Consider the following 27,091-nt stretch of genomic DNA (forward strand, 5'->3'; position numbering starts at 1 on the left):
ACTGGAATGAGTTTTGTATTTTGCAAGAGCATGGAGCAGCATGGAGCCAGCGCCTCTGTGCTCTCAGCTTTTTTATTTTGCACCGATGAAAGCCGGTCGGGCTCAGACACAACCTCGCTTCACTGCTGCATGGTGTATTGATTCACGGTGATATGCAGGGTTGATGTGAACAGGTGTGACGTGTCATGACACTTGCATTGGGGGTGCACGTGTTGGTGGAGTGAGAGGAGCTGAGTGTGATCAGCTATCACTGATGCCAGCGGGCTTCAGTCGTCCAACACCGCTGCCACCGTTCCCCAGCCAGTCCTGGGGAGCAAGCCAAACAAGAACCACCATGTTTGGCTTCCAAGCCCATCACTGGTCCGGTTGTCAGCGCCCGCCGCCAGTCTGAGGTCCTGGTCTGTACATGGGAACAGGGTGGACCTGGAGATGTCTTCCTGTCCGGGTGCACCAGCCCTAATGTGATGGGATCCTGCTCTTTCCTGTGTAGCAGTCTGAAGTTTGAAGTTGAAGTGGAGTACACAGTCAAACCTGCCTGGTGTGTTGCGGCTGCGCTTCCTTATTAAGACTGCGTTTCCTACAAGTGTGTTGCTTGAAGGAGGGAGAGAAACAACAGTTGTTATCAGATGAACCTCTTGAACTGCAGCAGAAGGATCAAAGTGCCGACAGTCATCAGGAGGAATGAGGCCTGGCTTTGACCGGCACACACACTCGCTCACACACACACACTGCTGACTCCAGATGACACCCGCCTCAGCCCCTCTTCTGTGCCTGGAAGCCGCGGCGCTACAGGTGTCGTCCGCCGCGCCGAGCGCGCTCAAGCATGACAGATTGCACTGGAACGCCGTCCATGACTCTGAGCCGTTACGCAACCGCTCCTCCGTCCTTGTTTTGTTTACGATGGCAGAGATTTATAAGCGCTTCCCTCTCGGGAGCCTAATTAGAAGAATTGCTTCGCTATGCGAACGTTTTCCAAACAACTTGGAACAGTTTCCTTTCAGGAGGATTTTGCCACTGAGCAAAAAAGTTTCCAATTCCTTCTGTTTGTATTTTCTGCTGCGACCATTGTCATCGTGTGTCTTCAACGGTTCAGGCTGTGTCTGGAACCTGCGACCATGTTCATCTCACACCTTCCCAGTTAGCCAGGGTTTCCAGTCGTCCTTTTGTGTCTGATTTACTGGCTCATGGTTCCCTGAATGTGTGCTTTCTTCATCTGCCTGCGGTGCTCGGAACGAGTGCTCTGTTTGTGAACCTGAAACACTTTGAGGTTTGTAACGGAGGAGGACATGAGGGGGGAGGGAGGACGCTGATATGGGTGCAATGACTGATCAACACTACAGCCATGTTGTTGGCACCAGCCTGCTTCAAGCCTGACACCACGTCTCTATTTCCCTCCTTGTGTCTCTGGAGTTTCACTTGGTTGAATAAAACATGGCGCATCTTCCAGCCTCTCTGTACAAAAACGTGACGGACTTCATGCACATGTGCTGCGCAGCTCAGGGAAGCCCCGTGAGTGAAGACGTGTGGGTCTCCCCCTCCTCACCTACGTCACTGGCGCAGTCAGAACAAGGGCTGCGATGTGAGGAGGAAGGATGGAAGGGAGGGAGGAAGGAGAAGCTTTCAAGCGCCTTCTTGTCCTTCTTCCTGCACGTCTTGAAGACGTGTCAATCAAACATCGCAGGCAAAAGGTTACGCAACACGCAAGGCAAACCTTCCGCCAACAAGTTCTTTCAGTCGTCTTTAATTTGCGTCACTTAAATGTGTGTGACACCAACTGCCATCAAATGTACACCAGATTTAAAAAAAGAGATAGAAGAGAGCGATCCTTCATCTGTGATCGTCTTTCATTGTGAGAGTATCATGAACCATGCCGCTCCAAGCTCCTGCGCTGGTCTCGTAGCTGTGTAGGTTTTTAGGCAGTGAGTTCGATTTTAACGTTTTTCTCGGTAAGATAAGATTTGTTTCCGGCGTTTCAGAACTGAATCTTTCACGGCTGCAGCCTCTGTTGCTGGTGCTGAAGTTTGCTTCTCTTCTCTGACTGTGCATAACTCCACCGTGTGGCTTGGCCTGACAGAGGGACGATCAGTGGTGGAGCAGCGAGGAGAGAAGCAGGGAGCAGGGCCGGATGACCAAGGCGTGGGAGTGATGGGGGATGTGGCGGGGGGATGGGGAAGCGGCCTGGGCTGAGGAATGAAGGAGTGAGATGCCGTATTGATTATCTGATGGATGCATGTTTGATTTACGCTGGCGGGTCCAGTGTGTCCAGGGATTCCAGAGGGGCACTTTTAACATGGATATTTGGGTGAATCTCAGAGTGACTTCAGTGAGTCAGTTCAAGCCTGTGAGACTGGAGCCTCCTGGGGGGGACGCATGATGGCGGGTCAGCCAGACAGGTGGGAGGGCGAGACAGGTGTCCGCGCCTGTGTCGGGTGTCACAGCTGAGAATGAGTGCGCACACTCGACAACTGCTCCCACAAACAGCTCCACCACAGGAGTCCTGCAAAGGCTTCTGCAGTCTGTGCTCTGCGAACAGTGCTCAGTCGGCCTCAGCACGAGATGCTAATGACCCTCAGCTTTTATGAGGCAAACCTCTCACTGTGGTATCAGATCACTCCTTAACTGGCTCTCAGAGAGCGGCTCAGCTGCTGCCAGCAGAACACCATGATTCTTTATCAGCGTGAGTGTCGGGCGGGACGTTTGGAGACGGCTTCCAAGTGCTCCAGCGAGGCACCGATGTTGGGCGAGACCCAGGAACGAATCATTGAGTTCAACTGCTCTCTGAAGGAACAAGTGTGAAAGTGAGTTTTATTCAGCTCCGGCAAAGAAAATACATTATTTACAGGAATGTGTGATGGAGAGTGCTACATGCTACTGCTAGGAGCTAAACACATGCTTGTGCTTAAATCCAGCAGATGAAATGTTCAAGAATATTCTATTCTCATGAAGCCATCATCTGAGGTGACACAGATTCAAGCTGAAGGCCAACAAGCTTGTGTTGCTCATTGGGTTTTATTTCATCTTGCCTTCATGGATTTGACGACGACGACGATTTTTGTTGCGTTTATTGTCACTATATTCACAGTAGGCCACTTGTTGGCGCTCAAGCAAAGCCAAAGTGACGGCAGGATGTTGGTGCCTGGTAACGCCGCAGCGTGGTGTGTCAGCTGGGATGAGCTGTCAAAACTGAGCGACCCGGCGAGCCAGTCAGAAAAACAGGGCGAGCGTGTTTGTCCAGCTCATCACATCACTTCTGCTGTGGACTGGACCCACCACTGTGGAACATCAACACAGTGGACACTGGTCTCAGAGTAGACCTCCATACTCTGGTGCCAGGAGTTACAGCCGTCCTCGCTCCTCAGAGCTGCGTGTGTTATGTTCAAAACCGAACTGGTGCGGCTGAATCCTGGCTGCGAGGCTGGGGTTTGCACTCAGACCAGACTCCATCGCTCCATCCACCACTCGTCCTCTGTCTCGTCCTACTTAAATGCTCTTAATTAAATATCGTGAATATATTTGTGATCGACCACCCTGGCAGCCCCTATAAAGACGTTGATGTACGGCAGAAGCAGCCTCGGAGCAGGGCCAACAGGAGAGGAGATGGACGGCCAGGTCCATTATGAAGCATGAGTGAGGTTTTTCTCTTGAATCAAACACAGCAGATTTGTCGACTGGTTCCAGCAATTGTACATTGTGATTAGAAGATGAAGCACTGAAAAAGTATTCTCTGAGTGTCCGGGTCCAGGTTCACTGAAAATGGACCTGGAAATGAGCTTCAACTTCAAGTCATCAGAAGTGCCAGCTGAACTTTAGGATTTTTCTGTTTTAGTCGTGTGGTTGCTGGATAACATCATCAAAAAGACAATTCTCGTGATGTTGCATTGCTGTGAATGGACACTTTTTTCTGGGCTTCATCTCCACAAAGGAATGGGTTTTCTTTGTGACCGATGGACACATGCTGTAGGTCCAGATGAATTTGAGACGTCCTCCCTCTCAGTGTCAGCCAGTGTCCCTGGACTTATGTGCTAATCTCTTTTAGTGCAATAACCATACTGATATTGTATTATAGCCTGGAATTCTTTTTAATGTGTATACTGTCATGATTCTGCTCTCATTTTGTCCCTTGAGTCGTGTTTTGTTTCTCCCGCCTTCCTTCCTGTTTGTGTGGCACACGGCTGGAGCCAATCAACCCCTGATCACCTGAGTATAAGAGCACCTGGACTCCAGCAACGTTTGCCAGATCAACTTCTATTGTTTCTCTGTGATTGCTCCTCTCGTTCCTGTGGTCAATTCCTCTAGTTCCCTGTGTTAGTTCTCCCGGTTCTGTGACTCTTTCTGTTGGACTCTTATTCAGTTCCCTGTGGTAAATTGGCTCTCCTCGTTCATTCTCTCGTTCTGTGTTCTAGCTAGCTCATTTTGATTATTTTGTCTTAAACCCTGGTGCCTGAGTTAGTGTTCTGTTTCTTCCTGTCTACGTGTGTTTCCTGGTTTCTTTTGTCTATCTCTGTTCTTGTGCTTTTGTCAATCTGTTCCCAGATTTGACTTAGTTTCTCCCGGTTCGGTGACACTTTCTGTTGTGATTTTGTTGTTTAATGATTAAATCATTTTTGCCTCGCTCCTGCCTCCTGCGACTTTCACCACTGTGCTTGGGTCCCGCTCCACGTCCTTGACCCGTGACATATACACTGTAAATATGTTCAGATGGTTCTTATATTCTATCCTATTCTATTGTGATCTTAGCGCTTGGTGTATATTAGTTTATTCCTTTTCTTTAGCATGTTTTTTTTTTTTTTAGTAACATTTTATATTCCCTTTATTTCTTTATTTTTTGTCTCGAGTAGGAGTTTGTAACGAAAAGCAATTTCCCCTATAATAAAATCACTAGTGGTGGGACTTTAACAAGTCAATTATGATTAATTACAACATTATTTTAATTAATTACAACAAAAAATAATCATTTTAATTGAACAGTTTGCTCTCCAAACAACAGGGAACCTTTGTAAGTGCAGGAGTTCCTGGTCCACTGATCACACTGATGCACGAGACACATCGCAGCCAGGATGATAACAACAACAAACATGGAGGAATACCTGAGCAAAAGCATCTGTTTGCTTTTGTTCAGTTTTTCACTACACAATGGCCAGGGTTTCCACCACTCTGAATGTACTTGAAATTCTTATGAAATTGAAATTCTTATACAAATATTTTCAAAACATTGAATGAGCTTCAGTTTAAATAAGATGATATAAATGCTTGAATATAGCCACCATCGTGACTTATTGTGCTGTTGTCAGACTGATGCAAAACAAACAATATTTTGTTTAAACGTATGTATGGGTCGATCATTTGATTCAGTAATGTACCAAATTCATTCAAATTGAAAAATGTGGCTTATAGTGGCTTAAAATGCGATTTATTTTATTTTTTTATTGAATCCCACCCCTAAAAAACAAAAGTAATTCTGATTCTGAATGGACATGGGAGCTGCCTTTGTTTCCCAATGCAGTTTTGATATTTAACTGAATAAACCCGATTAACACAAGTGAAAATAAGTAAAAAAGCAAAAGTGGAATCCTGCGATCAGAAGACATTTCTAGTATGTGGCCGATCTGGGGGAGGAAAACTTGAGGGAATAACTTTAGAAGAGCTGGTGACGCATCGTCAAGAAAGTCGGAATCGAAATATTCACCTATTTTCTTTTTTCGCTGCGCAGCTCAATAATGTGATTTCAAGCGCGCGGCCGGTGTCTTTGGGAGTCGGTCGGTTTCAGTGTTGGGAGTCTTCGCTCTCGCACCGTCTCCCAGCTGATGTATTTTTCATGCTGGCTCCATTATGATGATGCGTGATTACGCGCCCTCAGCTCCACTGGGCGTGTGGCTCTCCTACTCCATATCTCCATATCCCGGCATCGCGTCACATGTCAGGGCTCCCAAGTTTTTTTTCCCTTCTCGGAGTCGGATCATCCTCGGAGCTCCAGCCCACACAGCCAAGAGTCTCCAGCGCGCGTCTCCGCTCCACGCAGCGTAACCCACCTCCGCCACCATGGACGCGGACAGATGCTCAACTCTCAGTTAGAGCCAAGTGGCGACTCGACTGGACGCTCAACGCAAGCAGGTTTGGATTTGGCTTCCGGTGGAGCGAACGCCAGGATCATTTTGGGACAAAAGCGGCTGAGGAAGAGCGAAGCAGCTCCGGGTGCTGGCAGAGGCTGCAAAGTCGCGGATCATGCTTATGGGAACTTTTGGTTGCATCTCGATGAGGTTGGTTTACGGCATTTTTTTCCCCATCATTTACATGTTTGACGTCGAGCGACTTACTTTAAATGGTAAAGGCGCAGGTGAAAGGCGCAGCGCACTCGCCTCTCCAACTCCCTCCTTCGCGGTATTTACGGTACATGATCATTCACCGAGTTGTTGGCTGATCTTAAAGTGACGAATCCCGCCTGTTATTGTGCGCCAGCAGCACGTGTCGTGTGTTTGCCGAGGGTTTTTGCGCATTCTCCGCCTGCCATTGCGCCGTGTGGGCTAAAATCCTCGAGTGGAGCGGAGAGCGAGCGGCCCATCTGTTCCATCACATAGCAACAGGAAGAGAGGGGGAGCCAGAGAGCGTCAGAGATCCCGCTGCTCCCCATGTAACCGCTCCGGCGGCCGTTCACTTGCCTGGTTCTCTGTTTAAAAGAAGCCAAGTGTCAATATTCAGAGACAATATGCAGAGACAGGAGACTTGCGAGGAACCTGTGAAGTCACAATCCGCTCATCATGGCTGCTGTTTTGCAGATGATGTTCCAAAATGTCTTCAGACTGAATGACTCATGGGATTGATCCAAATCTTATGGATGATGAGCTGAGCCAGAGGGTGAAGCAAGTGCCGAAGATGAGCTGTGTCGTCCGTTTCAGACCGTAGGAGAAGTCTGCACTGCTGGCCATTGGTTCGGAGTTGGACTGGATTCAGCGTCCTTCAGTCACGACAACAATCGAGCTTGAATGTGGAAGAGAGAGATGCTTTAAGCCACTGACTTGGTGCGTCATTAAACACCTTACTGTTTACATTCGCCTTCAAATTCAGGGCTGGACTGCGCTCTGCTGGAAAACATACTCTGAATAACCCGGTCGATTCATCGACCTCTTTAAACGCAGCACTACACCAGTGCAGCCGATGGCAGTACACGACTTGACTTCAAAGTAAAACATACAAAATCAAATTGGGTTGGCTTGTGATGGAACACTCTGACTCTCTTTGGTTCAGTGGCCTTGTGGTGCGGGTGAAACCGGCTCCTCTAAATCTGAGACCCTAGCTCTCGGTCGGACATGTCTCGCCCAGGCTAGAGAAGGTCGGCTGTCGTAGATAGGATGAGGATGCTGGGTGTGCGTGAACGTGTCTGTCTAAAGTTTGTGTGGTGGTGAAAGCTTGTGTGTGAATGTTCCTGTACTCCATCCAATCTTTCTCTCCAGTGGCAGCCTGGGCTCACTCCGCCGCTTGCATCCCTCTCCAGCTCCTGATGAGCACAGGAAGATAAGCCGCCATATATTCTCTAATGCTCCAGTTCCACATGAAGCCGTTGAAATTCATCCTCCACAGACTGAAAGATGTTCCATGCTAAATGTTTCTGAGAGTCTGTTTGTGGTGGGATCAGCCCGATTCCTCTGCAGCTGAGGGATGCGATGGTGATGCAGCCTGTTTGTTTGGCTGACTGTGTGACTTGGCCTCAGTTGGAATCTGTGGATCACCATCCAGCTCTCACCATCTCTGTCCGCTTCTCTCACCCTTATCTTTGCCTCGCAACGCTTTCTCACACGTCCCACTTATAACCTCTTTCCCTCTGACCTGCTTTCCAGAGTGGCTCTGCCTGATGCTCTATCATGACTGATGGCGAGGGGAGAGTGCGCTTTCACAATGTCGAGTGCCAGGAGGGACCAGAGAAGGAGCCGGAGGAGGTGCTGGAGGAGGTGAGGCTTGCTATTCCAAGGTCTTCCCGGAGGGACCGCGATGCTGACCCCGGGGGAGGAGCGGGAAGCGATGACGAAGATCGGCCAGACCTGGAGGAGGCGGGGCAGGACTCCGGTGGACAGGCGGACCAGTGGAATTCCCAGGTTCCAGAAGCAGATCTGGAAGTGGAAGTTGCACCGACACTGGGAGTTCGCATCACCGCTCCTATCCGGGACCCGGACTGTGTTTCTGAGGAGGAGGAGCAGCAGCCCTACCCGGCCCTGGCCCCCGTGGCCTTCTTCTGCTTGAAGCAAACCACCAGGCCTCGCAACTGGTGTCTTCGCGTCGTCTGCAACCCATATCCTTTCACTGGCATCACGCGGCTGCCTCAACCTGGTAGGACAGAGTTGCTCTGGAGTTGTGGACACACAACGTGTCGGAGAAATCCCTCTCAGGTGTGTGCGCTGCTGTTCTGTCCATGGTTTCCTCAGCACCGTGCAGTCAGGGTCGGTGGGTGTGAGCTGAAGGGAAGTCTGGGTCTGGAGCGAGCCTGCCTCTGTTCTTCCCAGGGTTTCTCCGGGCATCCAGAACATGTAGAAGTTGTAGACTCTTTCCTTGTTGCCGTCTACAAACAGTATTTAACGCCTGTCTAGAGTAGTAGTGTTGCTGTGGAGACTTCAATTGTCCCTCGTAAGTTTCACTAGTTTGTAAGACGCTCATTGTTGCTGTTGCTATAGAGACAGGCCCCTGGTGTTGTGCTGCCGGCAGAAGACTTTTCCTTCACAGGCATCGATGTTATGGGAGGCATTAATCCAAGTATTAAAATCCCGACGACCATTTATGAGTTCAAACGCTTCCATTCATTCCTCCGAAGATGAATAACCCAAATCATCTTGTTGCTGCTCGTGTCTGCTTTCTCATTATCCAGCCTCAACTGAACATCCTGCAAGGATCATTTTTATCTGGTTGAGCAGCAGCGGAAAGAACATCACTCGTGCCCAAATCCGCTCTATTAAAAGAACCTGAAGCTGAACCGTTGCTGATGCAGCTAAGTGGGTGGTGTGCAGACCCAAAATTGGGACCTCAGTCACACTGCTTTGTCAGGTGCAACTTCCCGCCTACCTGGGCTGGAGCCTGGGTTTCGGGAGATCGTAGAAAGGCAGTTGAACGCCCTCCGTTTACATCAGAAGGTGTGGGCATCTAGTCAGGATGCAGAGGTGTGGGAGGAGGTCCTGGGCGGAACAGATGAGGATCTCAGGTGACCTGGCAGTTTCTGGGGAGGTTGGTTTTGCTTTGGTTGCTGAGCTTTACAACTAATTTTGCCTCCATCATCCATCAGACTCTCCCCGGACAGATAGAAAAAGACACTATTGACCAAGCTAATTTGGGAAACACACTGTGGAGCGTCAGCTCTGTGACTGCACGGGGCCAATAACAGCAGATTAACTACCCTGCCGGACGCCAAGGCAGCAGAGAGCTCCTGGTTCCTTCGTGTGATATTCAACAGTCAACAGTCAGAGTGCCTGAGCTCCACTGCAACTGGCTGTGGCCAGGTTCTGACTCAGCCTCCGTGGTTTCCGCGTTACATTCGTGGAAGCTCTCTCCATTTCCTGATTCAGATTGTGAGTGAATCCCACATCTGTTCAACCTTCGTACAGCAACGTCTCTGGTCACAGACGGGCGTCCCCAGTAGTGTCCAGGGAACACGACGTCGGAGCAGCAGAAATGCTTTCACAGTCCAGATGTGAAACAGCGTGGTGATCCAGGAGACAGAGCTCCCTGATAATATCCTTATTTCTATGGAGAAATACGTCGGACGCTGCTTGCCTCTGAAGTTAAGAGCAACAATGGTTCGGGTCGGTGAGTGTGTGTCCGTTGGCATTGCTGGAGTGTTTTGCCCAAGATCTTTTCATTCATTTGGAGGCCACAGCGTTGAGTGTTCTTTAGCTTTGCTCGAGGAGAAAAGAGGGCAGGAGTGTCCTAACTCTGATGATGTGAGGTGGTCGGTGTTGGACCTGCTCTTCCTGAGCGTGAAGAAAACCAGACTTCCAGGAAGCTGAATCAGCATGAAAAGACGGGAGGATCAGTGGCAGGTGGCAACAGTGGAACACTGTGGTGCTTCATGGAGTGTAAAACAGGTTTCCGTATTCAGGAACTGGCTTCGGCTCAGTCCATTTGACTGACAGGCTCTTCTCCTGCTGATGCTGGAAATGTGTTGCTTTTACAACAGCAATTCATCAAATGCTGTCCATGTCAATGTTGTCCATTCCCTGCACGGAACTGGATTCTGACAGTGTCACTAGGCTGCTGTACACTTTGGACTATGATTTTCTTCCACCGGCAGTAGAGGTTTGTTCTCCATTGGTTTGGTTCCCATTCATGTTTTCAAGTATAGTCCGAGGAAGCAGCCACTGATGTAGCAAACTGACTCGCAGCGCTGAGTTCAGCAAGTGCTATGTTTGTCATGTTGCAGGAGCAGTTGCTCATTGACATGCATGAGAAGGTCTGTGTGAAGGTGTGCCTCTTTATTTTCCACTGAACTGCACTCGCATCTAAAACCATCACATGTCCTCCAATGTGAACCATGGCCAAGTTGCTATGTGGCGGTGAGCCCTTGCGAGTGCAGCATGAGTAAGCACTGCCGGCTTGGTGGTCCCTCCTGTGTAAATATTATTCACAGAACCAGCGCCACTCGTCACTCAGGCATGAAAAGCATGCGATGGCTGAGCTCTTGTTTAGAACAGAAGCGACAAAAGGACAAATGCTCCAGACGCCGTCAAAACACAGGCGGACTGCAGGTGGCGGCGAGGAGGGTCCAGAAACAACCTCCACGTTTGAAACCACGAGAGTTGTTCACAGCGCGGCGGCCTTGCTCCTTCATCAGGTTTATGACGCTCATCTTTATTGATCTTGCGTCCGGTTGGTACGGCACGTCTGATGATTTCAAGCTGGAGTCGCCGCGGCCGGCCATTAAATTTAGAGGCTCGTGAATCAGACGCTTCTGGGCACTGAAACAAAGCTGAAGCACTTTCATTGATTTGTTTTAAAATTTGATTCAAAGGCTTCGCTCAGTGCGTCCCGCGGGTCAAGTGCTGCCTTTCTCTCTGGAAAATTATTCGGTGGCGTCCAGAGTGACGGATGATCGGGATGGAACCTAAATAGAAACCAATTGATTCGCGTGCCGTTTTGTACCGTTGCAGTCTTGGTGATAACGTGAAATGGCCACGTCTCCGTTCATGACAAGTCAGTAAAACACAGTGCCTCTCCTGTGACGACAAGTCCCGTAATGCACTGCAACAGTTGAAGCTCTGATCTCAGCTCTTTTACCACCACAGCAACCGTTGATGACCCCCTGTGTTATGTGGTCTTAATAAGCTTTTTTATGACGTAAAACACTTTCTTTGTTTGTTTATGTCGGGCTTCTCTAGTTCTCAGTTGCCTGCAGTAGCAGCCATATTGGTTTGTTTATTCATTTCACCTGTTTCAACCAACAGAGAAGCAACAATGAGAAAATATGTTCTAAGTAAATGAAGCTGTGACATGATAACAAGGCGAGCCCGGCTGATGGGATCAGATGGGGAGGCAGACATGGTTAATCCATTACAGATGAGTGGCTTCATCTCCATCAGTCACCCTGGACTGTAAACATGTGGAGAGGGTGTTTTCCCTCAGTAGATGAATAGAGAAACCCCAGTCACTGCGGGCAGACTGTTGAGTGAAGTTTAACTATCTCTGTCTCTCGGGTTAAATAGGAATCTGACCATGAAGGATGTTTGTTTCTACTGAGCAACTTTGTTTGTGCTCCCAGACACAGGGAAGAAGTGTCTAGTTTAAGGTTATGACGCTGACTCTCATGAAGCTGTGAGGAGGGAAGTCATGACTCGTCATCATGACAGCGAGGCTCCTCATCAGCGATGGAGTCGAGACGTTTGAATCATCCCAGTTGTTTAGAGGCTTCATTCTTTTTTGCTCTCGTGTTTGCCTCGCTCTTTAACTGACTTCCCTTCTGGCCGCGTGACAGATAGCGCTGGTCCCGTTGCCAGCAGGTTGTGAATGTGTGTGTCTGCGTCTTGACGCTCCATTGAGTTCACTGTCGAGTGTTTATGAAAGCGGAGCTAACAATCTGCTAGTCACTTGGACATGGCAGGACGTTTGTGCAGCTTCATTTCCAGCTTTCCTGCTGAACTTGAAGCCAAATGTGTCTGACATGCTAATGTTGCTGCCCCCTGCGACCCCTGCCTTACACAGAAATAAGTGACCTTCAGCCTTTACTAAGCATTTTAACGTTGTCTTTTTATTAATGCATGTTAGCTAACTAACTACCCTCAGGTGTTTCGACGTGTGTTATTAAAGTACACTCGTCCCCAGGCTCCCTGTTTACAGGCGACTTTGCAAAATGATCTGGAACTAATGGCAGTGACTTTCATGAGTACAATGGCAGGATGTGTGTGTGTGTGTGTCGAGAAGCTCCTCTTCATGTGATAGACAAGAGAATTGGACGGTTACTGAAGCGTCTTGTATCCAGGAAAGACAACGTTCAGGTTTTCCTGCTTCGCCTCTGATTCAGGATGAATCGTGGTCCTAAACGTGGACCCCGCCTCGGGGCACACTAGTCACCTCACTGGGACTTGAACCCGCAGCGTAGCAGTTGTTGCTAGCCACCGTTACTTGTCAGGGAACCTGTGTTGGCTTCTCCATTTTCAGGTCAACGCTAGCATGGAGCTGCAGGTTTAGGAGCTGGATTAAAAACACATGCCTCCTCTATTGTCCTGACGTTGACATTCCCTGTTAGTGTCATTTGAGTGCAGCCTCACAAAGCCATTGACTGTTTTTGAGATGTCTTTCATGGAGTTTGTCAACCATCATGAGACTCTTCCAGTGAAACCGGAGTCAAACAGAGCTCCGTCCTGATTGGCTGATTGTTGACTGTGGGAGGATCATGGAGCGGTTGTTTCCATAGTTACGCCTGATGTTGATGTCAGTTATGTGTGAGGTGATATCTGTCTGCATGTATTGTTCAGTGATGAAGGAGGAGACAAAAGTGGGGGATTATTCTGAGGAGACATGTCTGGGTGAGGAGGTGATGAGAGATGAGCACCAGGGCTCCAGAGAGGAACACACATTTGAATAATGCAGATGTGATCTGATCCGCTGGAGCAGCAGGGGCCCAACACGCAGCCAATCACAAGTTGCCCTGGACTCCTTTGTGTTTGTGATGTTGCGTGATTGTTGCTGCAGTGAAGATGCAGCGAATTTTTCATCCTCAAGAAACAACTCTCCTCCCCTTCTCGCCCGCCCTCCCAACATCTCTCGCTCGCTCTCTCTTCCTCTGGCTCTCCAAAAAGGCTGCAGCTGAATAATGTGCGCTCTCTTTGTTCCGCTCCCTCGTGTCTGTGCTGCAGTTTGACTCCTCGCTGCAAAGCCCAGACACTTGTGGATTGTTGTTTCTGCTATTTTAGTGGATTTTCGTGTCGCTGGCTCAGAGGAGGAGCTCCGTCAGCATGGTTTCCAAATAGTGCAGAATGAAATATGGATTTTGAAGCTCAGATAAACACAAATAACTAAAGAGTGTTAGTCATAATGGAGCAGGACACTCAGTCATTGGTCAACGACTGGCTATCTGTTGCTCTAGAGGAATGATTTACTAAGTTTAATTTAGTTTTGCTTGTTTTTGTCAAAATAAAGACAACATTGTCATTCAAAACTAAAATGATCAAAAATAAACAAATGGATCGGAGCATCAGAGTTTGAGAAGATGAAAGGAAGAATCAATTTCTTCAACAGTTGTTTCTGAAGTTGTGACCTCGCAAACTGCTTGACACAACCGTTGACTCATCCTGTCTCACCTCAAACAGTGGAGACACAAACGTTTGTGCACGCGCACACGTGTTGAACTGGTGACCCCCCATCCCCAATGCTCCAGCTTTCAACAAGGTCTTTAACATTCAGTGATGTTTTTGGGTCACACTGCCTCTGTGCAGCCCTGCCATCGTTGATGAGCCTTTGTGTGTTTGTAGGTGGTAGGTTTTGTGTGTGTGTGTGTGCTGCTGATGTTTCCCCTCAGTCAAGCCTCACATGAATAACGCAGCAGCCCTCGCCCTTCTGCTGATCACATTACTGTCTGAGAATGACAGAAACACTCGGCTCCAGCCAGGGCGGCCTGTTTGCTATGGACGGCCTTTTATTCCACACATTGTCCTGGGAGTCTTTCCACTTGCTGACAACGGTCGGCGTGAACCCCACACACACACACACACACACGGTTTCTCCGGCCGGAGCTCAGGAATGAGAGCCTGAGGAAGAAGTGTGTCTCCTCACATCTGTGTGTGCACGTCTGCTTGCATGAAAAAGCCTTGGATGGATAGATGAAAGAATTTGGAAAGCCATCTCCATCCAGCCCTCGGTTGTCATGGCGATGTAGACAGCACAGCGCAGTGCAAGTATGAGAGTATGCGTGAGGGCTCAGACAAATGCAGTGGTTTAGCGTGTGTCTGTAACTTTGTTCCAGCACAGAGCCTCTGAATTTCTGGAAGGATTGGATTCTCTCTCAGCCTCTGTGACTGAGGTGAAGTCAAGCAGTCGCTGCATTCATGTGGTGGCCACAGTGGCTCGACCTGCGGGTGTTTGCTGTGGCCTCATGGTCAGTGGTAGGGGGATCTCTGGTGGTGACAGTGGGTTAGCTTCCGCTGACCTGACACTTTGCTGAGATTACAGGCTGGTGTTGGTGTGTGAGGCAAGGAACCATTGTAGATCTAGTGCTTTGGTCCTGACGCTGGAGCCAGGCCTGTCGAAGCTCAGCATCGCTCTAGTGATCAGTGATCACTAGCTGTGCAGGATCGACTCAGTGTGCCGACCTTCATGGAGGGAGGAGATAGAAATAGTTGGCTGTTTGTCGGTCTGAGAGGCTTTTATGGAAGAAGCCCACCACTTGGCTGTGTTTCCTCTGAGACCTGGAAACGGCAGCTTCTCTAGTGCACGTGTCTCTTCTTTGTCCGTGAAATGGTCTGCAGCGCAGAAGTGAGAGTGGAGTGAAGGCAGCCTACTTCTGCAGCCACGCAGGGTTGCTGGTGCAGCAGAGTCCAGGTGATTTCACCATGTTCTGTGCCTGTGCTTTTGAGGCTCGTGTGTAGCACTCAGTTGTGAGAGAGCTGGTGGAAAGAGAAGGATGGTGGCTGTCTCTCTGTGAAGAGGAGCCAGAAGCTCTACCTGGTTACTAGGCAACAGCACATCGTAGCATCCAGTGTTTAAGGGGGGTTAACCTGACTGCTGAGTCGAGGACTGTGTCATTTGTCAGTATTTTGGTTGAGTTTGGTGGGAGCCAGAAGTGAGCGAGAGGAAGGTTTAGTGACGGCACACGTCTGGCGTAACAACCACGATCGTGACACCAAAGCAGGGAAGTCTGCCTCCTGTGGTTGGTGAGGAGTAAAGCAGTGACACCGAGGTCAGGGCCACTCGCTCACTCTGTTGGAGGCCAGAGCTACAGCTGTTTGTCATGTTAATCCTGCCCACCTCCATCAAACCAACGCACTCATCGCTCAGGCGCAGCAGGTCCTGACTTTGGGTCGCAACTCTCGTGTGCTGGAGCTGATGTTTGTGTCACTTTCACTTGATATGGCTGGTTGTACTTGAGATGAACAGTGATAACAGTGTTGAACTGCAGGTTCGGTGGAGTAAACTCTCAGTGTCCCTCATGATCCCAAAAGAGGAATTGAATCTGACTCTTTTGGGCGACTGGTGTGATGGTTGCAACATCCATCACACTGACGCTGATTTGACAGAGCAGCGCCGGCGACCAGACAACATGTCAGCGCTGTTTGTTTCCCGGCCTGACTGAAGTGAACTGACACACTGTAATTCCCCTGCATTTCCTTTATTCAATGTGATTTCAGGGGCGCAGAAAACGAACAAACGAACATTTTGACCGTGGGACCGTGGATTTGCACCCGAGCTAGAGGGAAAGCCAAAGCTGCTGTTGGAGAATATAGAGCTGTCACAGTTGTAAATGATCCATTGTTGCCTGGATGGAGCTTGGCATTGTTTCCGCGGAGACACACACAATGTTAAATACAGAAACGCTCCCATCAGACGAGAGGTCAGTCTGGAGCCATTTGTCTTGTGCGTGCGGACCACATGAGCATTAGCCGTCCGGAGGCACGGCTGGTTATGGCCTGTCAAGTCAGTTCACAGGGACGCTGCGCCACAACCGCCCCACTTCAGGCCAGATGAAAGCTGGTCTGAAGCATCTAGCCAGGGTCTGTGCTGGGAAGAGCTCAAATGGCCTGCAGAGTAAACACGGCCAGTGCTTGATCACAGTTCAACTCCAGAGTGAGATTGATTCCTCAGCGCTGACTGGCGGACGCCAGGACGTCTGCACTCACAGGAGATGAACCATTGTGTCTTTCCGAAAACCATCGACATGTTTTTGTCAACACTGGCGCCTGAGCTACATTAGCCGTCACTATACATCCAGACCATGAGCTCCAATTTTCCAAAGATCCTGGAACCACTTTGATCCGCATGTGACTGTAAAACTCGGCCTTCAAATCCCTCTACAGCCATTCAGTTTCCCTGTGTGATACATGAGCAGAGGTCAGAGGTCGCCGATTCAAACCTCTGGCCTTTTCTTTCATGAGAAGCTGCGATGCTGGTTTTCTACACTGTGAGTCTGACCATGTTGATGCCTGAAGGTTTGCCAGTCGCTGGCGTCACTTGTCTGTGCTTTGTTCCGGTTTGCAGCCTTGTGTCCACAGTCTGAGCTCTTGGTTGGCCCAGGCTAAAGAGACGCTGAACTAACAAGGAGCTCAGGGAGCGACGCTCTGGCCAGAGCTGTGTGTGCGTGGCTAAGCTGCAGAGCGCGAGGATGTTTGCTGACACACCTGTCCATCTTCCACTAGGCAGTGACAGTGGCACATTTAATGCCCAGTTTGCTTTAAATGTAAATGCACAGAACCAGACCAAGGTTGTTGGAGTCTGCTCTGCTGCTGTCGACGCCCATGGCAGTGCAATGAAATAGAGGGAACCAGTCTTTGGAAGTGGTTAAAGACAACCGTGTCAAAGACTTCAAAGAGCAAAGATTTCACAGCGAACTGTGATCTCCAAAGGGTTTGTGCTCTGTTAAGCCAGCTCAACATCAGCAGCTGATTTTTACAGTCACACCGCCATCTTGGTGAAATCCTGTTCTTAAATGAACTCTGCATGCTGGCGAGGAGTTGGACATGGCTCATTGTATGAAGAGCATGAGGAGGGATGGTGTGTCCAGTCGCACTGCTGACTCAGCTTGTACTCTTGTGACGGTCTTGTTTCAGTCCTGGCACCTTTCCAGCTCAGTAAAACCTCTGCGCTGGTTCAAGTGGTCACCAAATGTACTGAGTGACTGGAGTCAGTCCAACAGCTGGATGTTTTTGGTTCCTCGTGGATTTCAGACATTTGTTTGCCCAGTGTGTTTGTGCTACCTTGCATGTGTGGCCTGGTTTGCTTGCTGGCACGGTGTTTGCCTCAAAGATTTTCTGAATGATTACTATCAGGTAGCCTGGGCGCTGTGGGAGAGTGTCTTAACACGTCTGGGGGTGTTGTTAATGGAGCCTCGGCTGCTTCCTGTGCTACAGCACAGCGAGGTGAAGCGGTAAAAAACATAAAGCCATCTGGGAGTGGGCGGGAAGACTTGTGGAAGAAGTGACACGAGGAGAAAAATCACACAATGCCTTTTTTCCTTTTTCAAATAAAGGGCTCCGATGAGAGATGTGGGCCTCCAGTGTGAGTGGCGAGTGAGTTAGCGTAGCAGGCTGTGACCTCCACCTCAGTCGCCTGCCTTGCTACTGCATTTGATGCTAACACACTGAGATGGATCAGACATTGTTGTCCCGTGGGTGGAGACGTGGCATTAAAAAGCTCAGCGTCTGCCGCTAATTTTACCCACCTCCAGTCATGTTTGCTCGTGTTAGAAGAGCACCGGTCTCAGAGAAGGTCCAGGGCTCAAGGAAATGTGAAATTAGAATCACAAGTAGAAACACAAACTCAGTGAGAGCGCTGAACGACACGAGAAATGACGCTGCCGATGCCCATATAGTGCAGGAAACCACAGGAAACTCATTGGAACTGAAGCAATGTCGTTGAAGATACTGAGGCGAAATCTTCCTACTTGGATTTTCAGTTCAACCACAACCTTCTCTCTTTATCCTCAGTGTCTTTACAGTCGTACTGAGCAAAGTGTTATGGTCCTGCAGAAATCAGGCTAACTTGCACCCTGCCCGCCATGTCCTTTCTCTGGGGTTATCCTGGCAGCGCTCAGGCCCACAGCACATGAGGAGCCCTCAGTCAGTTTGACTCTCCTGCCGAGTCTGACGTGTCTTCTCCCTCTTCATGACTTGTCATGTGAGAAGCTCATGCTAAAGGCTAGGTGCCCAGGCTCCGCGAATCCCAGGAGCCTTTGTCTGAGCTTCTAGAATGAAGCGCAGGAGAAGAGCATATTGCTCAGGACGCCTTCTGCTCATCCTCTCTTACCTGCAGTTCAAATAGTTTGGTCGAAAAGCTCTTCTGTTTGTTTCTTGGGGGTCACCCTCGACAGGTGGCCCGCATGCAAGCGCTCACACCGACAGAGGATTTAGAGTCATCATGGCTTCTCACTGGCTTCCACTGACATGTTTATTTAAGCATCCGTCTGTCTAGTACTCTCCATACTTCCTCTCAGATTCTGGTCTGCTTTGTTGGGCTTTTATTAGTGTTTGGCAAGGTTGGCGTTTCCACTTAAACTGGGAGTCACTGGTTCATTTGGAACCCATTCAGACCCTTGGCCGGGCTCACAGCCAGCTGAAGGACCAGCAGAGTCCCTCATGAAATGGTGATTAGATCCAGTTCATCCAAACAGTTTGGAAGACACATACACACCGCACGTACGTGGTCAGCTTCAGTGAAGGCTGACCTGTGTCCCTCTGTGAGCTGCTTCTGCAGAACATCTCCATGGATGCCTCGCTCCTTTGTTGTCAGATAACACAAGACACCAGGTGCCTTTTGGCGCTGCTGAAGTGGGATAAGTGGTTAACCATTTCTGAGGTAGAATCTGGTGTCAGAACTGCAGTAGAAATGTTTCTGACTGTTAAGCTGTGAAGACAAAAACAGAGGCTGTGGGAGCTTTTACTTTCCTGCAGTGGAGTCAGACTGAGGCCAAACCAGCACGGCCTCAGCTGAGCATGGCTATGAGACTTTTCGGGTGATAAAAATAACTGCTTTGCAAGTTTCTTGGCAACACGTTGATGTCATCCTGTTTTTCCACCACTGAGCTGCAGATCCTGGCGGATCCCCATGGATGGAGGACTTTGTTCCATGGATTTTTGAAGTAAAACTAAGGTCGTAAAAGCAAATGAATGAGGGCGCCACATTCTTCTTCACTTCACCCCCCCATTATTATTTTTGATTTATTTATCTATTTTTTGCTGCGAGCGGCTTCTCAGTGTTTCCCAGAAACTTTATCACAGAATATTTTAAAGATTTTCAAGCAGCTGTGTAAAGCAATGTGCTGTAATAATGACAGTTCATGCTTCCAATCTACATGTTGCCTTAGGGCTTTACTCCTTGACGCAGCCTAAGTGTTGCGCTGTGACTATTTTCATGTCTCGGAAAGTTCCGTGGGCTTCCCTGGTAAATGAAGCAGGCATTGTTTACCGCGCCTCTGGGATTGAATGGCTTTTCCAATCGGTATTGATCTGAGCCCAATTGAAAACAACAATAGTCAGATTGTTCCCTGTCGTGAAACATTTGGCCTCCTGGTGAAGGAAGGCACAGAGTGAAGTGTGTGGATGAGAAGTGGTCCGGTGGCCAGCTGCCGACCCGCCTGCTCCGGCCTCCCACCACCCTGCTTCAGGGAATCACAGAAAGTCCCAAAGTGCCTTCTTTCTAACACATCAATATGGAAATTGCTCATGCTAATTTGCAGCACATTGACTTGAGTGGAAATTGTAAATTCATTGTTATTGGATAAAATAAAAGGCCTCAACCTCTGAATTATTTAAGTCCATTTTAATTGTTTATGCTGAGTTAGTTCAAGAGAATTGATCTGAAACTCGCGCGCACACACACGCACGCACGACCCATGCAGCCCATTCCCGGCAGGAAGATAAACAGGAACATAAAAATGCCACCAGTGAGTGAGTCACACACAAGCAGAGATCGGGAGACAGATAGAGGAAGGGTCATGCTGGGAAGGGAAGGAGGCCACGAGCCACAGGCCAGACGTAAATTAAGACCGTTGTAAATAACCTTTGAAGCTCGATGTCGATAGAAGAATCTCAAAACGCAGGAAGCTCAACTTAAAGAGTCGTCAAACTTTACATATCAAGTTTCACATAACTGTATCAAACCATCATGCATCACCTTTACAGTCGATTTTAGACTCACTTCACTGTCAAGCTAGTGAGTTCAGAAGACACAATATTAAGCCTAGACAAAAGAGCAGGTGAGCCATAAACGGTGCTGCTCCTCAAACGCCAAAACCCTTTAGATGAATGAAAAGACCTTTCAAGAACAGAGTTTTGGATTTGGAATAGGATCCTCTGTGATGGTCTACCTTAAAAGACAAGTCTTGCTCCTCTGACGGTGAAGGGGTGCTGATGTGGCGAGTCACTCTTCACTACAGAACAATCTCAAGGACACCAAGACTGGTGTGGGTTCGAGCCTCCACTCGGAGAATGCGCATGTCATGTCATGTAGCAGCCCAAACGCTTGTGGGAAGAGCAGGGAGGCAAAGTGAGGGAGAAAGTTCTGAGGCTTTAAACAGTTTGGCGGCTGAGGAGCAGTTGGCGGACTCCCGCATGGCATCATTTTTATTCTTTCATTAGATAATCTGGAGTTCAAACCTATTGTTCATGGAAACTCCTTCTTCAATTTTGAGATATGACAGGAAGAAGACATTGTTTCAACAACGTTGCTTCTTCAGTGCAGGGCTGCATGTGCTCAGGTGTCTCTCTCAGCGACACGCATTGGCAGCTAAGTGGGTTTTGCTCACTCGCCTGAGTGGACAGAGTTGGATTTGATTTAAAGATGATGAGCAACATTCAGAAGCAGGGAGCGGAAGCACAAGTTGACAGTAACGATGATGAATCACAATCCCTCAAAGAAAAAAAATAAATATTGACCCATGTTGAGTCATATGTTGACTTGCAGTTGCTTCTCCAGAATCCCTCAATTTTGACTCTCATTTGAATGAATTTAGCTTTTGTCAAAAGACAGTGTGATGTCACTGTGACATGGCACGATGTGCACTGGGACTGGCACCAGTCAAACCCTCTTTTGTTGAGGTCTTTGTATGGTGAGATCCAAGTATATTTAACCCATGGTAAGTGCACACAAAAACATGGAGAATTTGTTGGACGCGAAAGAAAGACCATGATGATGATCATGATGACTCTGTGAAGCAGCAGGCTAACAGGATAGATGGCCCAACGGGCGAGCGTGGAGACGTCAACACTCCACTGTGACTGGCTCTTCCAGAAACAGCTGTGGTGAGAGTTCAAGAGGAAGCATAGGGCAGGTACCATGGAGGGAGAGGAGTCTGGTCAATGACATCGGGAAGTCCATGAGGGATATCCATCTCTTCCACAGCCCTTAAGAACATGGAATCATAGCCCAACACCGTTCTGGATGCGCAGAGCCATGATTGTATTTTCAGTTCCATTCGCAGCTCCTGGGGAGCGCGGACCTCCCTCTCGCTGTGATGGAATAGAAACTACACTTTTGCCTCTCTTCTATAATGAGGTGGCGCGGAGCTGAGGACAGATCTGGAATGGATTTGTAAAACACAGTTGCCAACCACATGTCACTGACCAGAGGCTGCACTTGAGATTTAGACCTGAGCTCAGGTGAGGAAGTGACGCCTCCTGGACGATGGCCTGAGCAACGCTCCCTGGCTGAATGAGTTTCGACAACAGACGCCGGTCACTGTGTGTTATGATGCATGTGTTTTTGCATCCAGCTGAACACAGTGATCTGATGGGAGCTGATTTATCTCCGCAGCAGTGGCAGGTCTGACCTTTCACTTCACTAGCGGGATAGAGGAGGAGGGTGGGAGTGGTGAGGTGCAGAGAGGCACGGCTGCTACCTGCTTCTTCAAATGTCTCCAGACTAGTATTAAGGACACGGGTGGACTCAGAGCTGCAGAGTCCGTGGGAGCTGGGTCTCTTGCATCTAAACACGTACATGTGGATCCTCATTCATCTCCTGTTGACGTCCTTTATTTAGTTTTTAAATTCAAATAATTTGACAAGAATGATGAGCCTTTACATAGAGCTAATATGGTATCATTGCTAAGACCATATTACGTGGTCATTACCGAAGGAATATCCAAAATCTGTCTTGACACATGCACGAGGGACGTCTGGATGGAGCTGGGGCTCGATGCGAGGCAGGTGGAGGGAGTGTGTTCCTGTGGCTGCTGGCGCTGAACTAAAGAGTGTGTGTGAGGCCTTACTGCTAATCCTCTTGTAGTCAGCTGGATCAAAGTTACTTTCTAAACCGCTTTGGTAAAAAGTGTGATTAGGCTAATGGAGAAGACTTAACTGTGTCTGGCTCCAGCGTCTTCTCGTACCAACGCTGATTCAGGGATTTGATTCTGCTCCATCGTCCTCCTTTGTTTATGAATGCAGAGAGCAAGATTCACAGTTTTTCTTTTTGTTTTATGAGCAGGAGAAGCGACTTCCTCGTCTCTCTTCTTCTGGCTCTGTTGCCTGCTGCTGCTGCAGCAGCCTGATTGTTTCAAGGTTTCTGCCTCCTCCTCTTGCTGTCAGTTCGTCAGGTCATTGTGTTGGGGGTAGACTGAAGCTGCTTGGCGGAGGTTCTCTGCTCTTCACTAGTTTCCCTGATAGCCAAGGTCCTGGCTGACATCATGAGTTTGGTGCTGTCGCAGCTGATGTTCATTGATGCAGAAGCATTTTCCAAACCTCAGACTCAAATGTGAGTGTCAGCCCTCACGCTGTTCTCCTCCTCATCCCCTGTGCCTGACTGAGCGGCGGGAAGCAAACGTGGTCCTGCATTATTGCTCTCCATTTCCTCCTCATCCATATCTCTTATCCAATTTAGTCACTTTTCTTGTTCTCATCGTCTTCCACTGCTGCCTCCCCGGCAGGCTCCTCACTCTCCGCCGTCTCTCCCTCCACCATCCATCCTTATCTCCCACTTCCTGTCTGGGAGCTGTCACATGCTTGAGGAGGCTGAGCAGAAGACTGTGGCCTGTGCTTGACAGCCTCCTGCTGTACATGTGGACATGGGCATCAGGGTGTTTATGGATGTGAGATTGCTGTGTACAGCCAAGCATCATGGTAGACTGGCTCCCCACCGGCAGATGAACAATTCTGTTTGTGATTCTGCTTCATGGGGGAACACAAACCACGTCACGAGCACCACTGCGGCGCTTTCTCATGTCTCTCTTACGGACGTGGCTTTGCCGCTTGGACACTTTGACTCCTCAGCACCTACAAATGAAGGAGGCCAAGGCGGTGGTGTTATGGAGGACTAGCATGCAGAGTGAAGGTGGCAGGATCTGACAGAGGAAAGTGAAATCCATCTTCCTCCCAGTTCATCGCTGATGATGCTGGTCTCCATATGGCAGATCACGGTAATGAGGCTTTGTGATGCTGACATTGCAAGTCGATGACCGGATGCTCGGTCACGTCCTCTGGTCCGTCCAACCGTCGACAAGGGAAACACTTCTCCTCACTCACTTTCTCTGAGGCCAGAAACGTCCTGTGCTGCTGTGGCTGCATGAATCAAACATGAGGACATGGATGTGACAGGACTGCTCTGCCCATGGATGGTTCCCAGCTCAGTCCGTGACAAGAAGGACTTATACCCTAGGAAGAGATGTTTCCAGGCTCTGGTTCTGAACATGCCTACCCCCTGGCTCATCCAAGTGCTTCACTGAAGCAAAGTGATTCCACCTCTGGTCTTTGTGGAGACCAGGTGACCAGACAGGTTGTATCAAATTCAGGCCTCCCCTGCTGTCGCTCAGCCTGCTACTAGCATCCTGCCTCTGACACCATTTGTTGCTCACGAGAAAAGCTCTTCTTGTTGTGTTTAAAAGGCAATTCGGCAAAAACATCTGTGTGCTGAGGCAAGAAGGTGAAGGGAAGCTGTGTATTTGGGCGTCTCTAGGTCTGAAGAAAGATTCTGCTGTAGTGTCTGTGCTGGTGCTGCCGAGGCTGCCAAACACATTTGTATTTATTCAGCTAATCACAAACGATTGCTCCGCTTCTCCGGCAGAACATAATTGTAATTTAATTTCATCTCACTCTGCGCTGATGCTGCTATTTTTTCCCTTCTGCCAATTACCCAAGTCAAACGTGGAGCTTCGATGGAGCCTGGAACATGAAAACATGCTTTTAGAGGCAGCATAAATATTCAAGATCAGCCGACGACGTCTGAAGAATTTATGACTGCATGTCCGTGTCCCTTCGCTGTTCTTCTTGCAGAACATGAGACCGGTTGCCATGGTAACATTCTGCATAAGGTGTGTTTGCTGATTCAGTGGTCTGTGGACGGACGCTCTCTACGTGTTGATGCTAGTTAATATTAACCATCTGTGTGTTTGGGCGGTTGTTGTCATGGTGGTTTTATCGACTCCTGAGGCTTTTACTGCGTCTCTGCCACATGCTGATCTTCCTGTTGTGGCACCACTGGACAGCGGTGGATGCTGTGGTGAATCAAGCTGCCTCCTCATCCACAAATCTGGTGCTAAGCTAGTTCCTCAGCGTGGCGGAGGAATGCAACATCACTTCCTCCTGTACGCTCTTTGTCTTGGCAGTTGTGTTGTTGTTAATGCCAGTTGCACATGAACGTCTGCAGGACGGGACTCACAATGACCAGTCAACCGGGAACGACTGATGTTGTTTCTGAGCTTCTGATCCTTGTTTGTGGACAGTCGTCCGGGACTTCCTGTCCAACACGCACTTCTCTCTGTCTCACACACACACCACACCACACCAACCTTCCACAGAACAATCGTGCTCTTGCAGGATGGACAGGTAATGGAACACAGGGGGAAGCTGGGGACTTAATTGTGTTAACTGGCCCTGATAAATCACAGTTACAGGAGCCTCTGCACTCTCCTCTCCAGCAGCGTCTGTGTGTGCGCGTCCTCATTCAATTCTTCAACGATCAATTCTTGGAAACACACCTCCTTGTGGGGTCCTGAAGGGTCAGCCTCAATTTTAGGGTGAAGACTTCAAAATAACTGGATTCCAGTCTGGTTCAGAGTCCTGGTTCAGGTGAGCCATGTGTTTTGGAGGGTTAGCTTCAGGGGGAGAACCTGGGGGGAGGGTGATGGCCAGGAGAGGTCCCCACAAAGATAGTGCTGCAAACCGGTGTGTGTGTGTGACTGAGGCAGCAAATGTGTGCTGAAGGATATGCAGCAAGTAAATGTGGTTTCTATGGCAACACTGTCTGAAAATATGGACAAATTCAATTGCTCTTTTCAGCTGGGTTCCATTCTCCTGCCTATTGGCCAGTGCCTGGTAAATGCAGGTGATTTGGAGAAAAGCTAGTGGAGGATATTTGGCTAAAGTCGAGCAAATTCCACCAATCTGTCGATTATCAGATCTTGGCTGCCGGTGCGTGTGTGGGTGTGTTTACACTTGTGTCTGGGCTCTACATGAATGAGTCCAGCAGTTCCGAGGCTGGAAGCTTGTGGTCCCTCTGCCAAATGATGCTCTGGATTGTGTGTGTGCGTGTGTGAAACAAATCCTTCGCTGGATTCCTTCGTCCTTGTGTTGTGGATACTTGGCCTAATGTTTCAGTGAGAGAGGCCTAATACCTGGGAGCTAAAGTCCTGATATCTGTGGCTGGAGGGGCAGTGATGCTGGACAGCAGCCTGGCTGCTGAGTGCTGAGACTGTTCCCTCATAATCCGATGGTCTATAATGCTCAAAGTGTCAAGACCAGTATCTTTGACCGACCCTGTTTGCAGTGCTTGGCGACACTGATCCTTCCATTTGCAAACCTGCTGAAAGTGAAGATTCCTTTTGAACATAGAAAGGGCCAGCTGTGGATTATTCTCTCAAGTCTCACGTGCAGAGACAGTGGAAATATCTATTGTACATCTGACGATAATACAAGCTTAGCGACAGAAAGTCCCTCTTAAAGTTTAACAAGGAGCAAGGTTTTTGACTCTGACTCTTTTGACTCTGTTATCCGTGACGTGTGCTGACTTTAGTCAGTCTGTCCTGCACAGGGACTGTCCCACCAAATGTTTGGGCCAGGCCGTTTGACTCATCAGGGATGGCAGCATGGATGGGAGCAGTCGTGTTAACCTTCATCTTAACTCCTTGTGCCTGCTGGAGAAGGTTGGACAACAGTGAGGCTTATGTAACATCCTGATTGTAATGCATCGCAGCGTCAGGTGAGCTCAGACAACGCTGCCAGGTGCCACTGCTCACACATGGCTACACACACACACGTGCTCACACTGAGGAGACGCACGCTGGGTCCACACAGAGGACTCACATGGACCAAAGCCACACACACAAGGTTCCACTGTAGAGTTTAAATGGAGCAAACACAGGCTCCTGCCATAGTGTGTGTTTGCCTTGTATAGCTTGCTGGAAACACACCTACTTGTGAGGACATTTTGCTTCATGGGGACCTTTTGGCTGGTCCCCACTAGGTTCAACCTCATTGTGGGGATGAAAACATCAAAATACCTGGGTTTCAGTTTGGTAAACGTTTTGGATGGTTAGGTTTAGGGGGAGAGGCTTGAGAAAGGGTCCCCACAAGGATAAAGATGTGAACGTGTCTGTGTGCGTGTATGCATGTGTTCTGCTCCTGATTTGGTCCCAGTCCAGAGGGCCATCTGGTGGACAGCAGAAAGACAAGTGAAAAAGCTCTCCACCTGTGTTTTGCGCCAACCCGACCCTCCCACAGAGAAAACTGCTGTCTGTCGATGTCTTTGAAATGTTGCTGTGCACTCGTGTCATGGTCATACACTCGTGTGAGTGTTGAGAGGGTGCTAGCCTTGCTGCTGCGACTCTGCTATTGGTGACGTTCTGGTGTTGGCAGGCAGCATCTTGTAGCGCTGCCCAAACTGGGTTAGGGTTAGAACTTTACATAGGTTCTGATGTCTTATATCAATGATAAAAATACTCTTTTGGGTTGCGTCACTGTTGCAGCTAACAGTTAATGCTCATGATTCG

General features: G+C 49.0%; 1 protein-coding gene across 6 annotated transcripts in view; it reads left to right on the top strand.

The window, feature by feature from the left end:
• Positions 1-5,797: 5,797 nt before the first annotated feature.
• Positions 5,798-27,091, top strand: part of cacna1ha (calcium channel, voltage-dependent, T type, alpha 1H subunit a) — a 54,227-nt gene continuing 32,933 nt past the window's right edge. For 3 of the 6 annotated variants that reach the window (XM_053852802.1, XM_053852803.1, XM_053852804.1), the window contains exons 1-2: positions 5,799-6,257; positions 7,833-8,280. In XM_053852802.1, coding sequence (XP_053708777.1) covers positions 7,857-8,280 — 424 coding nt within the window. In that variant the 5' untranslated portion in view covers positions 5,799-6,257; positions 7,833-7,856. Of the gene's footprint in view, positions 6,258-6,773; positions 7,017-7,832; positions 8,281-27,091 lie in introns of all 6 variants that reach the window. The other 3 variants (XM_053852798.1, XM_053852801.1, XM_053852800.1) reach the window with 2 other exon arrangements.

Source organism: Synchiropus splendidus, chromosome 19 (genome assembly GCF_027744825.2).
Source record: "Synchiropus splendidus isolate RoL2022-P1 chromosome 19, RoL_Sspl_1.0, whole genome shotgun sequence".
Lineage (NCBI taxonomy): Eukaryota > Metazoa > Chordata > Actinopteri > Syngnathiformes > Callionymidae > Synchiropus > Synchiropus splendidus.